General features: G+C 38.7%; 1 protein-coding gene across 4 annotated transcripts in view; it reads left to right on the top strand.

The window, feature by feature from the left end:
* Positions 1-24,508, top strand: part of Phf8 (PHD finger protein 8) — a 97,528-nt gene that overhangs the window by 7,588 nt on the left and 65,432 nt on the right. For all 4 annotated transcript variants that reach the window (XM_035449808.1, XM_027432192.2, XM_027432193.2 and 1 more), the window contains exons 3-7: positions 13,613-13,698; positions 14,098-14,206; positions 19,025-19,185; positions 19,986-20,127; positions 21,684-21,870. In XM_035449808.1, coding sequence (XP_035305699.1) covers positions 13,613-13,698; positions 14,098-14,206; positions 19,025-19,185; positions 19,986-20,127; positions 21,684-21,870 — 685 coding nt within the window. The remainder of the gene's footprint in view (positions 1-13,612; positions 13,699-14,097; positions 14,207-19,024; positions 19,186-19,985; positions 20,128-21,683; positions 21,871-24,508) is intronic.

Raw genomic sequence — 24,508 nt, 5'->3', positions numbered from 1 at the left:
AGGAGTGCAGGGTTACAGATGTGCACCACTGCATAGGATTTTTTATGTGGGTTCCGGGGATTGAATTTGCATCTTGAATGGCAAGTGATTTTACCTTTCAGCCATATCACCAGGCAGACCTATTCATATATGTATTTTTGATCATCCTTATCACCCATTATCCTCTCTCACCTCTTCCAATGATCCCCTTCTTCTCAACTACTTTCTTCTACTTTTATATCATTTTTGGATAACCCATTGATTTTAAGGATGCTTACTTAAAGCACAGGATTACTTGCCAGATCATGAGCCCTTACCAGAGGCTGTACCACTGAAGATTTTCCCCCCTTCCCTACCAACATTAACTGCCTATATATCCTCAGGGACAGTTGGAGCCTTGTGAACCCCTCCCTTTTCCAGGACAGAATGTTAGCAGGCTCAGTCTTGTGCAAATCTACAGGTAATCAGCTGCTGTATATTCAAGAGTTTAACAGCTGTGTCATGTCCAGAACTTGGTGTTCCAAACTGCTCCCCCACCTTCCTCTGGTTCTTATATTTTTCTGTTTCTTCTTCCAAGATGTTCCAGGAGCCTTGGAGGGAATGCTATGTAGATGTTCTATTTATGGATAGTAAATAATCATTTATGCTTTGTTCTTTGAACAGTTATGAGTCTGCATTCACTACCATTAACCACTACAAAGAGAAGCTTATTTTCGAGATAGAGTCTTGCTGTCCTGGAACTCACTATGTAGACCAGGCTGGCCTTGACCTCACAGAGATCTGCCTGCCTTTGCTTCTTGAGTGCTGGGATCAAAGGCATGTGCCACTATGCACAGCTGTTTGTTTCTTTGTTTTCTAACTATATAGCCTTGGCTGACCTGGAACTCATTCTATAGACCAGGCTGACCTCAAACCCAGATATCCACCTGTCTCTGCCTCCTAAGTACTGAGATTAAAAGTATTAAAGGCATTAAAGGCACCATGATCTGCAAGAGAAGTTGCTTTTGCTAAACCCAAGAACAGTAATATTCTATAGGCATGAACATACTTATTAAATGGCATTTTTTGAGACAGAGTTTCTCTCTGTGTAGCCTTGGCTGTCTTGGAAATCTCTGTAGACCAGGCTGGCTTTGACCTCACAGAGATCTGCCTGCCTCTGCCTCCGAATGCTGGAGTTTTAACTGGCTTGATATCTGTTGTGAGTTTATGAGTGCAATGACTCCATCCTGTCCAGAAGACATTATTTCACAGCAGTCTTCCCCATTCTTAAGATTTTTCTGCCCCTTCTTCCACAATACTCCTTGAACCTTTAGGCAAGAGGGTGTGATATAGATCCCTATTCTTACAGTCTTTCTCCCCCTTCCACTATGTTCCCTGAGCCTTGGGGATATAGATGTTTCATTTAAGGCTGAACACTCCACAATGACTTATTCTCTGCATTTTGACCAGTTGTGAGTCTCTGTATTAAGCATCATACACTATGTAAGGAAACTTCTCTGATGAGGGGCTCTATAGATACTTAGAAACATTTACAAGGCCGTATAATGGAGGAAAAGTAAATAATGGAGGTAAAGTGGGGACTGGGACATGAGGGTAGTTTGGGAGGTAGAGGAATAATCAGCACTAAATATATTTGAAAAAGCCACATAAAATGCTGTTTTATAGGCTTCCTATTATATATATATATATATATATATATATTATATATATATATATACACACAGGTAAGTTTCATTGATGTTACCCTACATAGAGGGATAATGCTCATCCCCAAAGCTATAGATCATTAAAAAAGCCCAGTGCCAGGTGTGAAATACCCCATTTGTCAAGGTCGTTCTAGAGCCCTACCACCCCAAAATGTCAATGCAGAGTATTGTCATTGTTCTTGGTTGCTCATTAGAACTTGCTGGTAAGATCCAATTGCTGAATATACCATATAATTTGATCATAGGACATGGAAAATTCAAGCTGGTTCTGACCTGGAAGCATTTGTCCTCCTAGCTAACTTTCAGAGCATCAGAAGGTGATTTTTGTAGTCTGGTGGGGAAGAAAAACCATCAACAGTCTTTGCCAGCTGTGAATCCTGTGAGCTACAGAAATGATTGTCCTGGCAAAACATATGCTCATTGGTTCAATAGTAGCATGAATGCTATGGAGGTAATCAACAGCTTTCTAATTGGACTTAAGGCCTGATCCACATTGGGAAACTCACATCTTGTTCTGTAACTTGGCCAAGAACTTGTAGCTAAAGAAATTATAGGCCCCACTACTATTATTTTGCTAAAGGGACATGCCTTCTGAATTCATCTTTAAATACGTTTTGGTTCTGTTTATTCCTTCTTTCCCTCCCACTGCCTCCTCCTACTTTCCCCCTTCCCCCCTGTGTGTGATTATTTGTGCATGTGTCATGGTGCTCATGTGGAGGTCAAAGGACAACTTGCTGGAGTCAATTCTGTCCACTATGTGTGTCCCTAGGATCAAACTCAGGTCATCAGGCTTGCAGAACAAACACCTTTACCCTGTTTAGCTGTTTGCCAGTACTCTTATTTGTCCCTCCCTTTTTCAAAATTTAACTTTTATTAGCATGTGCATATTTTGATGTATGTGTAATAGTGAGGGCATACATGTGCCTTGCATATGTGTGGAGGTCAGAGAACAACTTTCAGAAGATAGTTCTCTCCTTCAGTCATGTTGAGGCAGGGTTTCTCTTGTTTCTGCCTTTCTGTATACTCTGGGCTACCTGGCCTGTGAACTTCTAGGCAAGTCTCCCATCCCCACCTCATCTCTCAGTAGGAGAGACTGCTAGGATTACAGATGTGCACCACTTTAAACCTGATTTTTACAATGAATCTGGAGATCAAACTCAGGTTGTCAGGCTTGTGTGGCAAACACTTTTTACCCACTGACCAATCTTGCTGGTCCCTTTTTCATGGGTCTTTATGTTATATTAATAAACCCACTCCTATTTTCTTTGGATTAAGGGTGACATTATATATATATTTTACCCCGTTTTCTTTTTGTAGTGATCAAACCCAGGCAATACAATGCAAGCAAGCATTCTGTCATTGAACTTCACCCAGCCTTCATCCTTTTTTTTTCAGTCTACACTTACATGAAATGAGATTTTGTTTTTAAATTGTGTGTGCTTGTTGCTCATGTCTTATGTTGTGGTGGGGCAGGGAGGCATGCACGTGGAGGTTAGAGAACAACTTTGTAGAGTTGATTCTCCTTCTACCTCTACATAAATTCTAAGGACTGAACTCAGGTCTTCAGGCTTTGAGGCAAACACTTTTACCTGCTGAATCATCTTGCCAGCCCTTGCTTTGGTTTTGGAGAGAGGGTCTTACATAGCTCACCTGGCCTCAAACTTGACTGTAGCTGAGGGTGACCTTGAACTCCTGATCCACCTGCCTCCACCTACCTCTTGAGCTCTGTGATTACAGGCCTGATATAACATACCTGGTTTTATTCAGTGCTGGGAATTGAACCCAGGACTTTGTGTGTGTTAGGCAAGCTTGGTACCAACTGAACCATATCCTCAATATTTCCTCTGATCTATATGCCTCTGTTTACATTCTCTTGTCTTTCTGTGGGTTACTTATATGTGTTTTATAATTTCATTTTGTTTTTTCTTTAGTATTTGAATGTGTCCCTATACATTTTTCATTTCATGCTATAGAGTGTTTATATATTACATATATATTTTAATGTATATATTTAATGTATATTACTACAATCACCTGATACTTATATTTTCTGAGTGAGGATTAAAACTTTCTCTTTTAAGTTCCTTTTACATTTCCTTGTGTGTAGAATAATTCATCTTAAATATGTGTTCTATGTACATTGAGAACCATATCAGAGTGCCATAATTTTTGTTTCTGTATTTTAATAGGCACCCTAGAAGTTTCTAATGTTGCTTAAAAAATGGGAAACATGAATTGGGGGTATAACTCAGTTGGTAGAGTTAGCCTAGAATTTGTGAAAACTAGGGTTGGATCCCAGCATTTAATAAATCTGGCATGGTTATACATGTTTGTAATCCTAACACTCAGGATGTGGAAGCAAGATGAGAAATACTGGTCTAGTTAGAAAATGGTGACTTAGACCAGAATCTGTGTTAATGAGAATTGGTTTCATTTTGACTATACAGAATTTACTGATAGGTTGGATTGGGATTGTGAAAGAGACAGGTCAGGAATTACTTCGTTTTGAGTTTTAATATAAATGGGTATAGAGTAATGAGACAGTGACTGAGATGCTCACAAGAGATACAAAGAATGACCTGTTTTGTCTGTAACATCAAATTATTCTGCAATTTAGTGAGGTCTTTTAAATGACAAATTCATGTGCCTGGTACTAAACAGACAAAGCAGAAACTTCTCAGGTATATGGGAGTTTTTTTAGTTTCTTTTGCACTACCCCAAGTCCTTTGTGCCTGGAGGCAGAACTTTGCTTCTGTTTTAGTAGATTATGTTCTGTCTGATAAAGGCTGTTGCAAGAAACCAAAAATTGGCTTTTTTTTTGCTGAAAAAAAATTTTGAATGAAGGTAAAATATGCTTTTTCCCTTATAGATGAAGGTATTGGTTTTCCAAGGTATAGGTTGGTGACAAGACCTGGCTCCTTGGGCATCTTCAGAGACAAGAGGCTAAGTAGATAGGAAATCAGATAGAATCTCGAGCAAAATTTGCTGTTGTTTTGATATTGAGTCCCACTTGGTTTCATAGCCCTGGATGCAGCAATCAAGTGCCTGATTTTGTGTTCTTGTAGCATTTGGTTCTTCTAACTACCCCATTTTAGCTATATACTTGGTTGCTTATTATAGACTCATGAAGATAAAAAAATTTTAATTTTTAATTTTTATAATTTTAATTAAATCAATTTTAAATTAGAAACAAGCTTCTTTTATATGTCAGTTCCAAAGATCAAAGATTTTACATTATACCTGCTACTTAGTTTTGTAATTGATCCATATTTCCCATCTGATATAGATATTTATCATGTATTGGCACTTGAATACTTTAAGTTCATTGAATTAAGAGGTTACTACTAATTTTTCTGTTTCAGGGGTATAGAAACTGGAGCACAAAGAATTTATATAAAATGCCTATGTTCACAGAGCTGTATATGGAAGAGGTTAAATTCAAATCCAGATAGTTTGGCTCCCATATCTTTGTATCTTTTAACCTCTGTGTTTTAGTGTCTCAATGCTATACAGACTGTCCTGATTTGTTATAGAGATTCAATATAATATATTTAAAGTCTGTAGCTCAGTTTTCTTCTTGGGTACTTTTATGTAGGCTTTAAATGTACTAATCCACTTAGCAATCATTATTCTGCTTTACTTACTTTGTAGCACTTGATGAAACTGTTCTGATGCTGCTTGTATCTTTCCCTCTAGAATGATCATTCTATAGGTAACTGTATACAATTAATATTTATTTATGTACTCATTTAATTACTAAATACTTGTTGAGTGCCTACAGTGAGCCCAGCTTAATTTCTATGCCTCATACTGTAATAATTCTCTTTACCAAGGAAGCTACCCAAAGCAATATGTTTACTATCCTTGGCACCAGTGCCAATTATTGAGACAGTGAAGCTAATATTAATTTTGGTTTATCTGCTTCCCTTGTCTGAGGAGTTATCTAGCCCATTGCTGAATTAGGCTGGATAGTAAGTAAATGAAACAAGACTGGGAGATGGAGGAGCTGAGAACTTTGGGTGAATACCAGAATTTCCATGTGCTGAATGTAGTAAGCACAAATGGCAAGTAAATGAACATTTGTTATAGGCCAGCATAGGTAGAGCTGAAATAGTATTTGGGGGAGTGTCAGTAGTAGGGAAGAGAAAGAGCAGTAGAGAGCATCATTGGCTGGCACTAAGAATGTAGCTGGCTTTTTATTCTTTTTTTCTTGTGCTCTTTTTTTGTGGTGCTAGAGATCAAGCACTTACGGACTCACTCGTGTTCGGCAAGTGTTCAACCTCTAAGCCACATCCTCAGCCTTTTTAGATTAAGGATGGCTTCATGAGCATGTGAATGCTGTTGTCATATGGAGCTTCACAATTGAGATTAAATGCACTGCTTCTGTTGTACCAAAAGTTTTAATATATTGTACTTTGGAATATTTGTATGTGACATCAGTGGGATGTGTGCTGAGAACCTAGAACTTTGAGTTCTATAGTTCTACCTCTTCCCTCCCTGAGTAGGTTTCTGGCTAATTGCCTGGGACCCTGTCCCCAGGTGGAGATGTGGAGAAACTCAGGGTCCAGGCATGTACTCTGTGTGCTGAGTGATGTACCCTCACCCCTAGGAGAGACAGAAAAAATAAAGAAAAATCTCATATTGACAAGCATAAGTCTGTCATTGTACTGGCTGGTTTTGTGTGTCAGCTTGACACAAGCTAGAGTCATCAGAGAGGAAGTAGCCTCAGTTGAGGAAATAACTTGATGAGATCCAGCTGTAAGGCATTCTCTTAATTAGGGATTGATGTGGGGAGGGCCCAGCCCATGGTAGTTGGTGCCATCCCTGGGCTGGTGGTCCTGGGTTCTGTAAGAAAGCAGGCTGAGCAAGCCATGGGAAGCAAGCCAGTAAGCAACACTCTGCATCAGCTCCTGCTTCCAGGATCTTGTCCTGTTTGAGTTCCTGTCCTGACTTCCTTCAGTGAAGAACAGCAATGTGGAAGTATAAACCAAATAAACCCTTTCCTCCCCAACTTGCTTTTTGCTCATGGTGTTTTATCAAAGCAATAGAAACCCTAACTAAGACAGTCATTATAGTTACTCTGTAAGCTGAGGCAGGAGAATCATGAAGCCAAGCTTAGTGAGACCCTGTCTCAAGTAGGATTTTTGTTTGCTTGTTTGTTTTGAGACAGCTGTGGCTTTCCTGGAACTCACTATGTAGACCAGCTTTGCCTTGAACTTACAGAGATCCAACTGCCTCTGTCTCCTAAGCGCTAGGGTTAAAGGTGTGTGCCACCATGCTGGGCTTGAGACCATATCTCAGAATTGCCTAGCATGTCTCCAGCTACAAAACAAACACTAACAACTGAAATTCATGTGTGTTAGTTACTTTTCTATTTCTGTGATAAAACACCATGACTGGAGCAACTTACAGAAGGAAGGGTTTATTTCAGGTTTATGCTTCCAGAGGGATAAGAGTCCATTACCATCATGATAGGGAGCATGGAAGAAAGCACCACGAATGGTAGCAGGAATAGCAGCAAGCAGAGAAAGCACTTGGCTTTCTCTCAGACCCCACCCCCAGTGACATACTTTTCCAGCCAGACCACACCTCCTAAGCCTACCCAAGCAGTGCAACCAATTGTGGACTAAGTATTCAGCTGCCCAGGAACATGGATTCAAATCACCACTCCATGGTAACATGAGTGACCACAGAAAGGAAAAAAATCCTTTTTTTTATGTTTCTGAAGAAGGAACACTTCCATTTTCACTAAACGTTTTCATTTATATAATTGGTGCTATGTGTTAGGGATAAAAGGTGAGACCACAGATTAATAGGCTGTGGTCAACTCTTTTTTGGTGTTTCAAAGCAAGGTTTCTTTTGTATAACCATCCTGGCTTTCCTGGAATTCGCTTTGTAGACCAAGCTGGCCTAGAACTCACAGGGTTCTGCCTGCCTCTGCTTCCCAAGCACTGGGATTAAAGGTGTTCGCCGTTATCACTAAGCTTGGTCAATTCATTCTTTAAGAAACATAGGGAGGCACTAGAGAGATAGCTCAGTAGCTAAGAGCATTTGCTGCTGCAGTTCCAGAAGACCTGGGTTTAAATCCCAGCACCCATGTCAGGAAGTTCACAACTACTTGTAACTTAAGTTTCAGGGGTTCTAAATGCCCTCTTCTAGCTTCCAAGGGAAGCCTCCAACACATACACATATACACATATACATAAAAAAATTTAGGGGGCTGGAGAGATGGCTCAGCGGTTAAGAGCACTGGCTGTGCTTCCAGGTCCTAAGTTCAATTCCCAGCAACCATGTGATGGCTCACAACCACCTTGAATGAGATCTGGTGCCCTCTGCTGGCATGCAGGCACAAGACTGTATACATAATAAATAAATAAAATCTAAAAAAAAATTAAAATTAAAAAAAGAAAAATGAGTTTTTAAGAGTTTTATGTAGGAGATAATAAGCTCACATTTGTGTTTTTATTTAATTAATTGATTTTATGTGTTTTTCTGATTCGGCGTGTATGTATATACACCATATGTGTGCAGTGGCCAGAGGAGGTCAGAAGAGGGTTTTGGATCTCCTTGAATTGAGTTTCTGGATCCTCTGCAAAAGCAGTAAGCACTCTTAATCGCCGAGCCATCTCTCTGACACTTGGTTTTTTTGAATTATTGTTTTAGTCTGTAGAATCATTTTGTGTGGAGACAGAGCAGAGTCATGGAATCTAGTTGGGTGAGCAGAACAATAATTCTAGTTAGAGGTCATAACAGTCTGCATTAAGGCAACAACAATAGGAATGACAGAAGAATACAATTGATAGTTAAAAATTGAGTATATAGAGCTGATCTTTTGAGTTTTGTACCATGTTTAACTGTCACCTATTCAAAAATGGTCATTTTGAGCTATATAAGTATAGAAAGATGTTTGGCTTTGTACTGTCAGAGAGGGGAAGACAGGGAATGAAAGAAAAGTAGAAGAATGAGAGTTTTTTGTTGTTGCTCATTAAGTTCAGTGTACTTGTTTAAATGGTATGTGAAGAAAGGAAAGAAAGCAACAGAGTGAGAGTGTGAAAATACTTTAAAAAGAAGGGACAATTAATTGAGAAAGTAAAAAAAAATGTGACCTAGATGTAAACACTGACTTTAGGATGAAGGAAAGATAGCACTTCTGTTGTAATAGGAGGAAAGGATGGGCGAAGGAAATAGAGTTGGTATTAGGAAGTCAAATTAGTTCTTGTCTGATTATTTCATTTGCTTTTTCCAAGAAGGAAGTAAGTCATTTGCATGGAGAGAAGGGAGAGATCAAAGATTTGATGTTTACTGTGCATTGTGGGAAGGAAAGAGCTAAGTAGGAAATTGTAGGAGGATTATCAAGCAATATGTTATACATATTTTATACAGTGAATTTATTTTGCCATCAGCTCAATGGATGATTTTTTTCTCTAGCACACCCAGTAGTCTAGTGTTAGGTAGTAGGAGTGAGCTAGGGATAGGTTTGTAAATGTGATAAAAGGTAGTGGGTCAAGTGAAGAATGCTGGAATTTAAGCTAGATAGTAAATAGGTTGAAGTCAAGAATAGGTGGATTTGGCAGGGGTTTGGTGCCACAGGCCTGTAATCCCAGTGCTTGCCTATAATCCCATTATTCAGGGGGCTGAGGCATAAGGATTATGAGTTCAAGGTCAGCCTAAGCTACACAGTAAGACGTTGTCTGAAAACAAAGCATAAATTTAAAAAAAGAATGCACTGAGTGTAATGTGATGGCACAGGCCTTTAATCCTGGTGCCCAGGAGGCAGAAACAGTTAGATCTCTGAGTTTCAGGCCAACTAGCACTACACAGTGAAACCTTGTTTCAAACAACAACAAAATAAATAACGAATGGGTGAAAAATAGGAGCTGCTAGGGTTTTTTTGAGAGCAAAGAACAGGTGTTGTGAGAGCTGGATGGATATACTTATGGTCAAAGAAATCGTGCATGTATTTCATATTCCAGAAGTGAAACAATTGCTAGACAGAGTCTGGTGGCTGGTCATGAAAGCTGACTAGCTGAAGATGATATAATCAAAGAAGAGTGAACCTAGGAAATTGGATCCCCATGTTAATACTGATACCTTGTAGAATATTGAAAAGACTTGGGGTGGAGAAAATTTGTGAGCAGGTTCTTTGATGAGTGAAGGGAAGTGTTGGGGAGAAGGGTAACTGGAAGTAAAAAGGAGCAGGAAGTGGTATAGCTGCATGGTATGAAACTCAAAGAGGAATGAGTCATCATCTCACACAAGGCCTGATGGTTAATGTCAGTTGTTAATTTGATGAAATCTAGAATCACTGGGAGTTGGGCCTTTGAGCATGCCTGTGGGAAATTATCTTGATTGTATTTTAATTGAGGTGGGAAGACCCACCCACTGTGAGTGGCACTTTTCTGGATTGTGTAAACAGAAAAGGAACTCAGCAGCAGCAGATTTTTTTCTTCCTGACTCCATGACTCAGTGTGACCAGATGTTTCAAGTACCTGCTGCCTTGACTTTCCTGCTGAGATGTACCTTTTGGATTGTGAACTATGAGCTAAAATAAACACTTTGTCCTTAAGTTGCTTTTGTTTTTGATATTCTATTATGGCAACAGGAAAAGAAACTAAGGCACAGAGTAGAGATAATCTCAAATCCTCAGTGGAGCGTTAAAAGGGTCATCCACTGAACTTGAGTTGTCAATGCCTGGGAGAATTCAAGGCTTCCATCTGATAGAACTCTTAATATAGTGCTCCTTAGACTTTATGGTGAAGAACCAGGACATAGTTTCCTTTATTTTCAGTCTATAATGGATTTTATATAAAAAAGAATGACTAGAAAAATAATGTGAATAAAAAGCAATATAACAAGCCCTAGTTTTTCATTATTAGATTCAATGGCTATTAAAACATCCTGCCAGTCAGTGCACACCTTTAATCCCAGTACTCAGGAGGTAGAGGCAGGCAGATCTCTATCAGTTTGAGGCCAGCCTGGTCTATAGAGCTATTTTCAGGACAGCTAGGGCTGTTACACAGAGAAACCCTGTCTTGAAAAACAAACAAGCAAATATCCTGCCAGATTGCTGACAAGTGATACCTATTCTTATTTTCTGTACTTAACATAGATATGAAAGCAACAGTTCATAGATCAATATTAGACTATGGGTTACATACACCTTGAGTGGTACTAGTATGGAGAAAATAGTTTCCTTGTAGAAAAACTGTATTTGGTTAAACTTGGAAAGTAAAGGAGGGTTCTTTTTGTATTGTCTTATTTTTAAATGGGTTTCATCTAGCCAAAGCTGGCCTCCAGACCTGACCCCCCCACCCCCCACTTCCATCTCTGAAGTCCTGAGATTCCTGGTTAGTTACTTTTCTATTACTGTGATAAAACACCATGACCAAATCAACTTATAAAAGAAAGCATTGAATTGGGTTAATGGTTCCAGAGGATTAGCATCAATGATGGCAGAGAGAAGGCATGGCACTAGAAATAGCTTAGAGCTCACATCTTGAACATTAAGCAAGAGTTAGAGAGCACATTGGGCATGGTAGGAGTGTGTTGAAACATCAAAGCCTGTCAGTCCCCAGTGACACACCTCATCCAACAAAGCCATACCCCATCCTTCCTAAATAGTTCCACCATCTGGGGAACAAGTATCCAAACATAAGAGCCTATGGGGGGCATCCTTACTCAAACTATCACAGAATGCATGTACCACAAAGTCTGGTAAGTGTTTCTTGAAGGGAAAAACAACAAAAAGCATTAGGCTAGTGAGGGGTGATATCTGGATTTGGCAAAAAATAATATCAGTTATTCTGTGCCAATCTCTGTTTTCATTGTGCTATGACCTTTATGTACATTATCTGCTTGACTCTTCTAACCTCTACAAAGTTGATGATGATGATGTCCTGATTTCTTGACATCCTACAGGTTTATAAACAGAGTTATTGTTGGAAAGATGAAAGTAAGGGAGGGGCTTGATTTCAGGAAATTGATCATTATGATCTTGACTGAAACAATTTGAGTTCTATCATGTTTTTATGCATCTGGCTATATGTGGTTACTGAAAAAAATAAACATTTAACAATATTTGAAGGTTTCTTGTCACCTTCCTTCACGAGGGAAGGGTTTAATATGTAAAATTACTGCTTTATGTACACACTTACAAAATTAAATCTGTTTTAAACTTTAAAATATGAAATAACACATGGTCATTGTAGCAAGTAGAAAATACAATGAAGCTGCAAAAAATGATTGCCTATAATTGTTCACTCAGTTGTTGCTGGCTGTAAAATATTTCTAGTAATTTTATTTAATAAAGTATCTCACAAAGTTCTAAGTTTAGGTTCTATGTTGAAATAGTTTGGAGCTGGGTATGATGGTGCACACCTTTAATTCCGGCAATCAGAAGACAGAGGCAGGTAGATGTCTGTGAGTTCAAAGCCAGCCTGTTCTACAGAGTGAGTTCAAGGACTGGTTGGTTACAAAGAAAGCCTGCCTTGAAAAAAAAAGGCAAAAAAGGAAGAAAAGAAAAATAGTATTTTGGATGTGTAAAGCAAAATGAAATGTCAGTAAAATAAAACCTGCTTTTGCAGATCTCTGTGAGTTCAAGGCCAGCCTGGTCTCCAGAGTGAGTGCCAGGATAGGCCCCAAAGCTACACAGAGAAACCCTCTCTGGAAAAACCAAAAAAAAAAGACATGCATTTAATATTTTGAGACATGTTTTCCCTGTATAGCCCAGCCTGTTCTAATATTTGAGGGTAGCTAGAAACACATGATAATCTTCCTGCCTCTCCCTCTAAAATACTAGAATTAGAAGTATAGAATAGAACATTGACCTTTTTGCCTTTTAAATGTGGCTATTTGGAACATTTAAAATTACTTACTTGGTTTACATATTTCTGTTCATTCATACATGTGGATGCTCTAGTTTCTTTCAGCTTTGACTATTTTGAATTCTAATGAAGTTTTTGTTTGTTTTTTTAAAACAAGGTTTTTCCTAGAACTCACTTTGTAGACCAGGCTGGTCTGGAACTCACAGATATCTGCCTGCCTGTGCCTCTTGAGTGCTGGGATTAAAGTTGTATGCCATCACCATCCAGACCTAATGAAGTTTTTTTTTTTTTTATTTTTTGGTTTTTCGAGACAGGGTTTCTCTGTGTAGCTTTGGAGCCTATCCTGGCACTTGCTCTGGAGACCAGGTTGGCCTCGAACTCACAGAGATCCTCCTGCCTCTGCCTCCCAAGTGCTGGGATTAAAGGTGTGTACCACCAATGCCTGGCTCCTAATGAAGTTTTAATGACATTGTGTCATCATTGTTTTAGACTAGTAGATTTTCCATTGATGAAAATGTTTTGTAATCTGCATAATATGGTAGCCATAAACTGTATGTGGCTGATGAAATATAGCTAGTGTGATAGAGGAAATATATTTAAATTTTACTTAACAATTTTTTTTTGTTTTTTGTTTTTTTTTGGTTTCTCGAGACAGGGTTTCTCTGTGGCTTTGGAGGCTGTCCTGGAACTAGCTCTTGTAGACCAGGCTGGTCTCAAACTCACAGAGATCCGCCTGCTTCTGCCTCCCAAGTGCTGGGATTAAAGGTGTGTGCCACCAACGCCTGGCTTTACTTAACAATTTTTTAAAAAATTATTTTTGTATGTATGGGTGGTTTGCCCACATGTATGTATGTCTGTGCACCATGTGTCTGGTGCTGGTGGAGGCCAGAAGAGGGAATCAGATCCCCTGAAATTTGAGTTACACCCAGGTCTTCTGGAAGAGCAGCCAGTGCTCTTTATTGCTGAGCCATCTATCCAGCCCCCAATTGTACTTAATTTTAATTAATAAAAATGCAAATAGCCCCTTGTACTATACAGCGCTCACTGTTCTAGAACTTTTAAAAGTAAAAATCTTATAAACCTTAACTTTTTTTTCTTTTCCAGTTGTGTTGGTGTTGAAGAGGATAAAGCTGCTGATATCGACCTATACCATTGCCCCAACTGTGAGGTCTTACATGGGCCTTCCATTAGTAAGTAGATTTTAGGGTTTTCATCAGGAAGTGATCAAGGGGAGAAATAAGTCAAAGGTAGTTTTGGAGAGCCTTTGCCTAAGTGCTTCAGATGTGTCTTCCTTAGGAAACAGCAAAAGCTTACATACAAGTCCAGCAGCCTGCAGCTATTGCACTGAGAGGGGCAGAAGTGCAAAGCTTTATCTCCCTCCCTTTTTAGCAACTGCCTAGAGGAAGAACACTCTTCTTCACCAGGAACTTTTCTGAGTGTAAGAGAGTCTCTAACTCTAGATGCCCCCCTGGTGTTTTAGATTAGAAAATAAGTGTATTGAAAATACCATTGAGTATTGAAGCCTTTGTTCTTGGAATCTTAGCTCTTGGCCATTCTAACTCATGACCTCTTTTCTTTGTCTGTTTTAGTGAAAAAACGCCGTGGATCTTCCAAAGGGCATGATACTCACAAGGGGAAACCAGTGAAAACTGGGAGCTCTATGTTTATCAGAGAACTCCGGAATAGGACTTTTGACAGGTGAGGACTCATATTCCAAAGAAATCTTAAGCATGAGGGCTACGGGAAGATGAACATATTTCCCTTAAGTTTCTCCACTGATTGTGCCTCCCTCTCATGTCTGGATATCTTCTAGGCCCTGCAAAATCTCCTCTGGGTGGGAACTTCTGTTTTGGTCAGTTTCTAAGTAACAGTGGCCAGAGTTTCACTTGATGTTTAGAGTACATTATGGCCTACATACAAAAATCTGCAGTACTTGGGAAGCAGCATTTGTCTTAGTCAATTTATAAGCATCTGAGTAATGCTAGAATTGGAAGAATTCTTTTTGTTTTCCCTGTGTATACTAATTATACAAAGTAAGGCATTTTGTTATGACATTTCCATATGTTACAAAATGTACTTTGATCCTAGTCACCTCTTCTGTGACCCTTTCTTATTCCCTCCCCTTTCCTCTTCCATGGTCATAACAGTCTTCCATTTAATGTCTGAAAGGTTTTTAATGATCAGCAAATTTAATTATCTTGTTATAGAGGAGAGAAAACTTCAAAACTAAAAAGAAATTCTGCTGTCAGGTATTTCTTTTTCAGTCAAAAATGTTTTCTTTTTTCTTTCAATTAACCTGGATTTATTAAAAATCAAGTTAAGTATTTTATGAACTGAACAAAAATAATGAGTTGGAAATTAACAAATATTATGTGGTTTTAAATTCAATGTTTTCAGGTTTCTTGTATTTCAAGTGTTATTTGGATTATTTTTCCAATTTATTGGTTTAAAAGTTTTTAAAGGCTGTCAGTTCCCTTTCTACCTAAGACCCCTCAGATCCTTTCTTCTACCTATGTCAGCTAATTTCTTTTACATTCTTTCAAAAACAGTCATTGTATCCACATAGATGTGTTTGTGTTTCCTTTTTATTTTTTGACACAAATGGAAGCATTATATATTACTTTTGTTTTTAAACCTAAATTATATGTCCTGGAAATCAATCCAGTATAGCATTACAGATAGATATTCTTTATTCTCATTCGTGGTCATTTAGTATTTCATTGAATAGATATACATTTTATTTAACCAGTGTTCTATTGTTGACTATTTAAATTTATTCCAGTATTTTGCTGTTATTAAGAAAACTTCTTTAGTTTTTCAGTGATGAGTATTGAACCTAGGCCTATATGCATGCTAGGCAAGTACTCTACTAGTGGACTATATTTGAAACCTCAGTGAATATCTTTGTACTTAAGTTTTTGTATATGTGACATACAGTTGTAGATTTAACTGTAAAAGTGAAATTGTTAGGGCAAAAAGGATTTGCCTTAAGAATCTATAAATATTGCCAATTGTTTGTATAATGGTTGTATAATTTTACATACATTTTGTCAAGGCTCTGATTTTACTATATTCTGACCAATATTTTTTTTTTACTATTAAACTTTCTGTTTTAATCAAAATTTAGTGAAATCTTTTTATTTAACTTTTATTACTTTAATTATGAAATAAGTTGATTTTTGTATATTTATGCATCTTTTCCTTCTGGTTTTGCTTTTTGAGACAGGGTTTCTCAATGTTGCCCTGGCTGTGATGGAACTTGCTCTGTAGACCAGGCTGTCCTGGAACTCACAGAGATCTACCTGCCTTTGCCTCCTGAGTGCTGGGATTAAAGGTGTGCACCACCACTGTCTGGATTTTTATAAGTCTTCTTTATTGATGGTTTTCCTTTTTTCTAAAACATTTCCCATATTTTTATTGAGAAAAAGTATTCATGCAACATATTCTGATCACACTTTTCCCTTCCCCCAGCTCCTCCCAGGTCTTCCCCACTCACCACTCTGCACCTTTTCTTTCTCTCTCTTTAGAAAACAAACATAAAATTCAAAAACAAACAATCCCACGAGAAACACTCTCTGTGTCTCTCTGTCTGTCTGTCTCTCTCTCTCACACACACACAAACATATCACAAAACATTAAATCAACAAAAGACAAATAAGACCAATAAAAAAGCCCCAACAATGCAATATGAAACAAAAAGTCTACAAAAATACCTTTGAATTTATTTGGTGTCGGCCATATACTGCTGGGCATGGAGCTTACCTTTAAGTGTGGTTAATACACCCAGTGAGAGTCCATTGAAGAAAACTGATTTATAACAGTTTTATTTGCAATTTTAGTTTTTAATGCAGATCAATTCATTTATTAATCATTTTAGTAACAACTACGTCTTATCTCTTAAATGTTTTTCCCCTAGTATCTTTTTTCAGTTTTTTTTTCCTTTATTTATTGGTTCTTTTTTTGCAGATTTTTTTTATTTGAATTAGAAACACGATTCAAATGATACATGATAATCCCAGTTCCCTTCTCCCTCCCATCCTCCCCTACCATCCTCCCAACTAAAACCTTACCTATCACATATCCTTTCTGTTCCCCCTGGATGGTAGGCCTTCCATAGGGTGTCATCAGAGTCTATCATGCCCTTTGGGATAGGGCCTAGGCCCACCCCCGTATGTCTTGGCTTAAGGAGTATTCCTCTATGTGGAATGGGCTTCCAAAGTCCACACCTATGCTAGGGATAAGTCCTGAATTACTACAGGAGGTCCCGTAGATTTCCGAGGTTTCCTCACTGACACCCACATTCAGGGCGTCTGGATCAGTCCCATATTGGTTTCCCAGGTATCAGTCTGGGAACCAAGAGCTCCCCTTGTTCAGGTCAGCTGTTTCTGTGGGTTACACCAGCCTCGTCTGGATCCCTTTGCTCTTCACTTGTCCTTCTCTGCATCCAGATTCCTGTTCAGTTCAGTGATGAGTTGTGGGTGTCTGCTTCTACTTCCACCAGCTGCTGGATGAGGCCTATCAGGTGGCATATAAGTCGGTCATCAATCTCATTATCAGGGGAGGGCATTTAAGGTAGCCTCTTCTCTGTTGCTTAGATTGTTAGCTGGTGTCATCTTTGTTGATCTCCAGACATTTCCCTAGTGCCTGATTTCTCTGTAAATCTAAAATGTCTTATTGCATGCGCTCAAATATGATCCATAGGCTATAATGCTAAGATTTCTTTATTCAGATAAACACCATCCCAAACACAAGCCAGATCATGCCCAGAGGCCGCAAGCTAGTGTGGCCAGAGAAAAAGGGCTATTCATGTGTCCTCGGTCCCTTAAGAATCGTTCCGCAACACCTTTAGACCTCCCCTGACCATGCCCTTACGGGTGTGTCCCAGCACACCTGTCCGGGCTACTAGGAGGCGGGGCTACAGTGTCTCCCTACAATTCCCCTTTTAGTCTAAAAGAGGATTAAAACTTAATATTGTAAAACATCCAAAATTAACGATCATAAAGGTGAAATATAAGAAGATACAATAATCTGTTATTGCACATCCTAACTATGTCTATTCCGGCTAAGCCCTAAAGTCATGTGGAAAGGGTGTCTAACTTGAACACCTCCTTCCAATCCCAACTCTAAACAATAAGAAAGTTATTCCTAGCTACAGTGTCTCCCTACAATGTCTCCCTCTATTATGGTGTCTCCATTCTTGTTATCTTCTATTCTTCGCCTGACTCAACCTTCCTGCTCCCTCATGTCCTCTGCATCTCTCCTCTTCTCCCCTTCTCATTCTCCTAGTTCCCTCCCCCTTATTCCCGTGTTCCCAATTTGCTCAGGGGATCTTGACCCTTTCCCTTCTCCAGGGGACCATGTATGTCTCTCTTAGGGTCTTCCTTGTTTACTAGCTTCTCTGGCAATGTGGATTGCAGGCTGATAATCCTTTATTCTATGTCAAAAATCCGCATATGAGTGAGTACCTACCATATTTGTCTTTTTGTGATTGGGTTACCTTGCTCAGAATGGTTTGTTCTAGTTCCATCCATTTTCCTGCAGATTTCAAGATTCCATTGTTTTTTTTTCTGCTGAGTAGTACTCCATTGTGTAAATGTACCACACTTTCCCCTAGTACCTTTTTGCAGTTTAATTTTTGGGCTATTTAGAACTACATAAAGAGTGAAACAGATACTGAGTTTAATACATTTTGATTCAACTCATTTTCTTTTTCTGCATAATCTATTTTCTTTTCCCATTTTTTTTTGTTCTACAGTTTGAAATCATAGTCAATGCAAGCTATGCAAATGCTCTGGTACTAATCTATACCTTCATTTATCTACTATCTTTTCTCCATCATGACTAGGAGTTAAGAGAGGGGAAAGAATATTACCAAAATATATTGTATGAAAAATTTAAACAGGAATTCCCATTTTATAAGTACCTGTATTGAAGAAGTGGTTATATACTGTTTTTTAAAAACTCAGTCTTGGTCGGGCGTTGATGGTGCATACCTTTAATCCCTGCACTCGGGAGGCAGAGGCAGGCAGATCTCTGTGAGTTCGAGGCCAGCCTGGTCTCCAGAGTGAGTGCCAGGATAGGCTCCAAAGCTACATAGAGAAACACTGTCTTGAAAAACCGATAAATAAATAAATAAATAAATAAATAAATAAATAAATAAATAAATACTCAGTCTTTGTACTCTTCACTAACATTTTAAATTGGATGTTGCTATTCTGGGTCAGAACAAATGAGTCAAAATAATTAGTTATATCTCTTCCTAGGTAAGCTGTTGACTAGTTTCCTTTGTTATTCCGAAAAGAGCAGTCTGTTCACTATAAATTTCCACCTCTGTCGGTGACCTTGTCTCCTACTTTGGAGAGGCCATTTCTTTCCTGGCATATGAGGCTTATGCCATTAATTGTCAACCCATATAAGACTCCCTCTGGAAGACTACACCCCTTGAGTAAGAGGCCATTAAGGCCTTTAGTGAGCAAAATCTCTAAAGTCAAGGTTTCTCTCCTGTGACTCACACAGCTCAGATGAAGTGATTCTGAAGCCCACTGGAAGTCAGCTGACAGTGGAATTCCTGGAAGAGAACAGTTTCAGTGTGCCTATCCTCGTCATGAAGAAGGATGGGTTGGGGATGACACTACCCTCTCCATCATTCACTGTGAGGGATGTGGAACACTATGTTGGTAAGACACAACATACCCTTTTAACTGTGACATTAACTATTCCCGTCAAGACTTGAGTCATGCTTGGCATGGTGGCATACACTACCTGTAATCCCAGTACTCAGAAAGCATAGGTAGTCACATCTCAGTGGATCTGAGGCCAGCCCACACTAAGTTCCAGGATAGCCTGGGCTACATAGAGAGACCCTGTCTCACACAAAACAGAATCAAAAAGACTAGAGTCACTTCTCTAATCCACCTTTTTATATTTGCTTTCTAGCCATCTTGAGAATATGAGAGAAGTACCTTGTCCAAAGTCATTCTTTGGCAAGGCAAAGAGACACATTACTACTCTTCTTTTCTTATTTGTGTGTGTGTGTGTGTGTGTGTGTGTGTGTGTGTATGTGTATGTGTGTGTGTGTGTAGTTAATTGTTTAATTTTCTTCTCTTAATAGACTACACAAAACTAAGTAGACCCTCTCCCCTTTAACCTGGCAAATTTTAGGGATCTGACACATGTTCTTACATACTATTTCTTATTGGAGCATGAGTCGTGGGTAAAGTGAAAGAGAAGAAATAAAGAAGCAGATCCATGGCCGATAGACTATATGAGAATCTCTGTCAGGTAGCTCCAGTGCCCTAATAGGCCTCCACCCAGATCTTGAAGAGGGTGTGTTAGATTCTACTCTCTGCCCTGAACACAAATAATATCTGAAGACAGAATTCCTGAGTAAAAGGCCATTCATTCTAGGTGCTGGTGAGGGGACAAGAATGTTATGTCCCTGAGATTGCTTGGTACAGAACTCGTTTCTTTACTTCAGGTTCTGACAAAGAGATTGATGTGATTGATGTGGCCCGCCAGGCTGACTGCAAGATGAAACTTGGAGATTTTGTGAAATATTATTACAGTGGAAAGAGAGAAAAAGTCCTCAATGTCATTAGTTTGGAATTCTCTGATACCAGGTAGGAGGGGAAAGGTAACAAAAAAGCCTGACCACATGTCTAAAACTTGTAGATATACTTGAATTTATATTTTGGTTTGTTTCCTGCTGATCGTTTCTTCCTTTGGAGTAGGGAGGTGGTGTATACTTTGTAGATATTGATTCCAACTTTATAATAACAGCCAATTTCTTCTCTAGTTTCTTTCCTTTTTTGAGACAGGGTTTCTCTGTATAACAGCCCTGGCTTTCTTGGAACTCACTCTGTAGACCGGGTTGGCCTCAAACTCACAGAGATCTGCCTGCCTCTGCCTCCTGAGTGCTGGGATTAAAGGTGTGCAACACCACCACTGCCCAGCTCTTATCCTAACTGTCCTAACTGAAGTAGAAGTCCTCAGTCTCTGGAAGTAGATTCTAAAATCTCAAATTAAGCTCAAGTAGTTTTTCTAAAGGTAGGTTGCCTATGATTTTAAAGTGAGAGGTTATAATCTTTAAAATATTCTATCTATACTTGTATATTTAGTACCGTGGTGAATACCAAGGAATCATAACATATTTTTGTTATTAGGATACCTACTGATTGTTGATTATTGGCATTTTAAGCTGTGAAATAATAAAAAGTTAGATTTGCAAGAAGATGCAAAAACAGCATACAGCAAGGTTCTGTGAATTTTTCAGTTTCCCACATGGTAATAGGATTATAATGTTGAAACACTTGCTGTTGCTTTTAAGATTAAATACCCTAAAGGTATTTAAAAGCTATAGTTCTTTATAATTCACTTTATTCACAAAGTCTGTGAGATAGCTTTGAGACATACAGAAAAGAGAAAAGTGAAAACTGGAACAGAAAATAAAGGTGGGGGACTAGATGCATATGGATAGGTATTATATACATGAATGCACAATTTTTGTTTAAATTGTTGGTAGAGATGGACTGCGGAGTTTTCATTCAATTTCCTGAAGGTTAAAACAAAGAGTAGGATATAATAAGATTTGTGGGTTTATATGGTATAAAACAGCCAGATATATGGAACTGATCTCCTGGAGGTTTCTGTAATGTAAGGGCTTTTCATAAAGATATCAAGATAGGAACTGTTATAAACTACATGCTGAATGAATAGACAGTAAATGAAATGATAGGCATGATAATTTAATAGGAGAAATGACCACTTCCTACTGCAGAAGGACTTGGAGCTAGGACTTAGAACTTTTGGAAGCTGGGCAGAATAAGACTACTGATCAGGGTTGGAGAGATGACTCAGCGGTTAAGAGCACTGGTTGCTCTTCCAGAGGACCCAGGTTCAATTCCTACCCCCCACATGGTGGCTCACAAGTATCTGTAACTCTAGCTCTAGGGGACCTGACACCCTCACACAGACATGCATGCAGGTGAAACACCAATGCACATAAAATAAAAATAAATAAAATATCTTCAAACTTGTAGGAACAAGTGTTGCATATACCTTTGGGTTCTGTGGAGAAAATTATTTTTTTAATTGTCTTATCTGACCAGGGTATTTTATTCAGGCTTAAACTTTAATTTTTCAGTCAGCTTACATTTCTTTTCACTTTCTTTATTAGGCTTTCAAACCTTGTGGAAACACCCAAGATTGTTCGAAAGTTGTCATGGGTAGAGAACTTGTGGCCAGAGGAAAGTGTCTTTGAGAGACCTAATGTACAGAAGTACTGCCTCATGAGTGTGCGGGATAGTTATACAGATTTTCACATTGACTTTGGTGGGACCTCGGTCTGGTACCATGTGCTTAAGGTAGGAATGAATATGACTTCTGGAGGCGGCTGGACTTATCTGCCTTTCATATTCTATTTGGGTAACACTTTGACATAATTAACTCTGTTGAAGTGTCTTACTTAGGGTCTCTAATTTGATGCTTAAGCAAAAAGTTTTAGAAGGTAGGCACAGTAGCTTGTGCCTATAATCCCACTCAGGACTTGGAAGGTTGAGGCAGGAAGGTTGCCATGAGTTTAGAGGTCAGCTTGAGCTATATGATAAGTTTCAGATCGGCTTAAGCTAAAGAATGAGACACTTGCTGGGCAGTGGTAGCACACGCCTTTAGTCCCAGTACTTGGGAGGCAGAGGCAGTCGGAACTCTGTGAGTTTGAGACTAGCCTGGTCTACATGAGCTAGTTTCCAGGACAGCCTCCAAAGCCACAAAAGAAACCCTGTCTCAAAAAAAAAAAAAAAAAGAATGAGACACTGTCACATGAAACCCAAACCAAAACAAAGAACAAAAATACATGGGGAGGGAGGGATGCAAAAGAAGGCCCTAGGCGCCAGGCGTTGGTGGCGCACACCTTTAAACCCAGCACTTGGGAGGCACAGGCAGGCCGATCTCTGTGAGTTTGAGGCCAGCCTGGTCTCCAGAGCGAGTGCCAGGATAGGCTCCAAAGCAACACAGAGAAACCCTGTCTCAACTCCCCCTGCCCCCAAAAAAAGAAGACCCTAGGCAATCCTGGTGGTGGTGGCATATGCCTTTAATTCTACCACTCAGGAGGCAGAGGCAGGTGGATCTCTGTGAGTTCAAGGATAGCCTGTTTTCCATTATGAGTTCCAGGACAGCCAGGGCTGTTCCACAGAGAAACCCTGTCTAAAAAAACAAACAAAAAGGCTTCACCCCAGCACTAAAACAATACTTTTTTTTTTTTTTTTTTTGGTTTTTCGAGACAGGGTTTCTCCTGTGTAGCTTTGGAGCCTATCTTGGCACTCGCTCTGGAGACCAGGCTGGCCTCAAACTCACAGAGATCCTCCTGCCTCTTCCTTCTGAGTGCTGGAAAAAGTGTAGTGCTGAGTGTAGGTGTGTGCCACCAACGCCTGGGGAAACAATACATTTTTAGACCTGGGGATATAACTCAGTGGTGTAGTGCTTACTTAACATGTGCGAGTCTCTGGTTTCTATGTATCTCTAGCACTGCAGCAACAATTTTTTAAAATTATAATAGATCCCTTAAGATATTCCCAACTGTTACTTTCTTAAATGAACTAATTTCTATTATTTCTAATATTCAACATTTCTAATATTTCTAGTTTGTCAGTATGTATGAAAATGTCTATATTTACTGTAGAAATTCTTGATAATATGAGTTTTCCCTCCCCCAAACTTGAATATATATACCACAGAATTATTTATATGCTTGAGTTTTGACAATTACATAGTCACTTAATTGCCACCACAGATAAAACAGACATATTAGAATTCCTTTCTAATTAGTAATTCCTATGATTTTCTTTTTAGTGGTTTTTATGATTTTGTAATTACTATATGGTAGCTATGTAGGATTTTTTTCAATTCAGAAAACAATTCCTTAAATAATATTGATTGTTTTCACCATTGTTTGTTTATTTGTCTTATCAGATGTAATGAAGAAGAAACAGAAAACTTGCTTTATGGTTGTGCAAAATGATCATACATCTTCAATTAGTTGTTTTCATTGGTTTATCATGAAGAATTGGAACATGTAAATAAAAATGCTGTTTTGCAAATGTATGATTTAATATTTTCATGGAAAAAATGGAAGAATAATGAGATGATTTTCTTTATGTTCTTCATCCAGATTCATAATGCTTCCATTTTCTTTTTCCAAAGCAAATAAAGTGACTATGTATATTTTTTTCCCTGAGACATTTGGGAAGAGTTCCAGACATAGTGTCTCCTTATCTCTAATAATTCATTATATAGTTCTTAAGAACAAAGGTATTCTCTTAAGTAATTACAGAAAAGTTGTAAAAATCAGGAAATTGATATAATACTATTGTTAGCTAATCTATGAAGGCTGTCAGTTTTCTCTAGCTGTACAGTATGCATGTTTAGTTTTCTAATGCATATCATAGTTTTCTATATTTAAGTTTATAATATATTAGCTAAGCTACCAAAGTTATCCTTATGTTAGGGCATGGTTCTTTTTCACCGAATTGTCTATCAGATGATTATCCAAGCAAAAATTAAGAAATAAAATATCCTTCTAACACATAATCATCTAATGAAAAATAAACTTCTAGAAGTCCTTGGGCAGTTACTGAACTTTTAAAGTTAACTTTTTTTTTTTTTTTTGGTTTTTCGAAATAGGGTTTCTCTGTGTAGCTTTGGAGCCTATCCTGGCACTTGCTCTGGAGACCAGGCTGACCCTGAACTCACAGAGATCCACCTGCCTCTGCCATCTGAGTGCTGGGATTAAAGGCGTGCACCACCAACACCCAGCTTCAAGTTAATTAACTTTGATTTCAGGTGTGAGGAGGAACACTGTAACTGGCATTTAAAGGCAGATTTAATTTTCTTTTTTTTGACTTTTATTAAATTACAAACAAGATTGAATTACATGACAATCCCAGTTCCCTTCTCCCTCCCTTCCTCCCCTACCACCCCCGCCAACTAAAACCCTACCTATCACAT

Source organism: Cricetulus griseus, chromosome X (genome assembly GCF_003668045.3).
Source record: "Cricetulus griseus strain 17A/GY chromosome X, alternate assembly CriGri-PICRH-1.0, whole genome shotgun sequence".
NCBI classification, from domain to species: Eukaryota; Metazoa; Chordata; class Mammalia; order Rodentia; family Cricetidae; genus Cricetulus; species Cricetulus griseus.
This window is presented reverse-complemented; position numbering and strand designations above follow the sequence as displayed.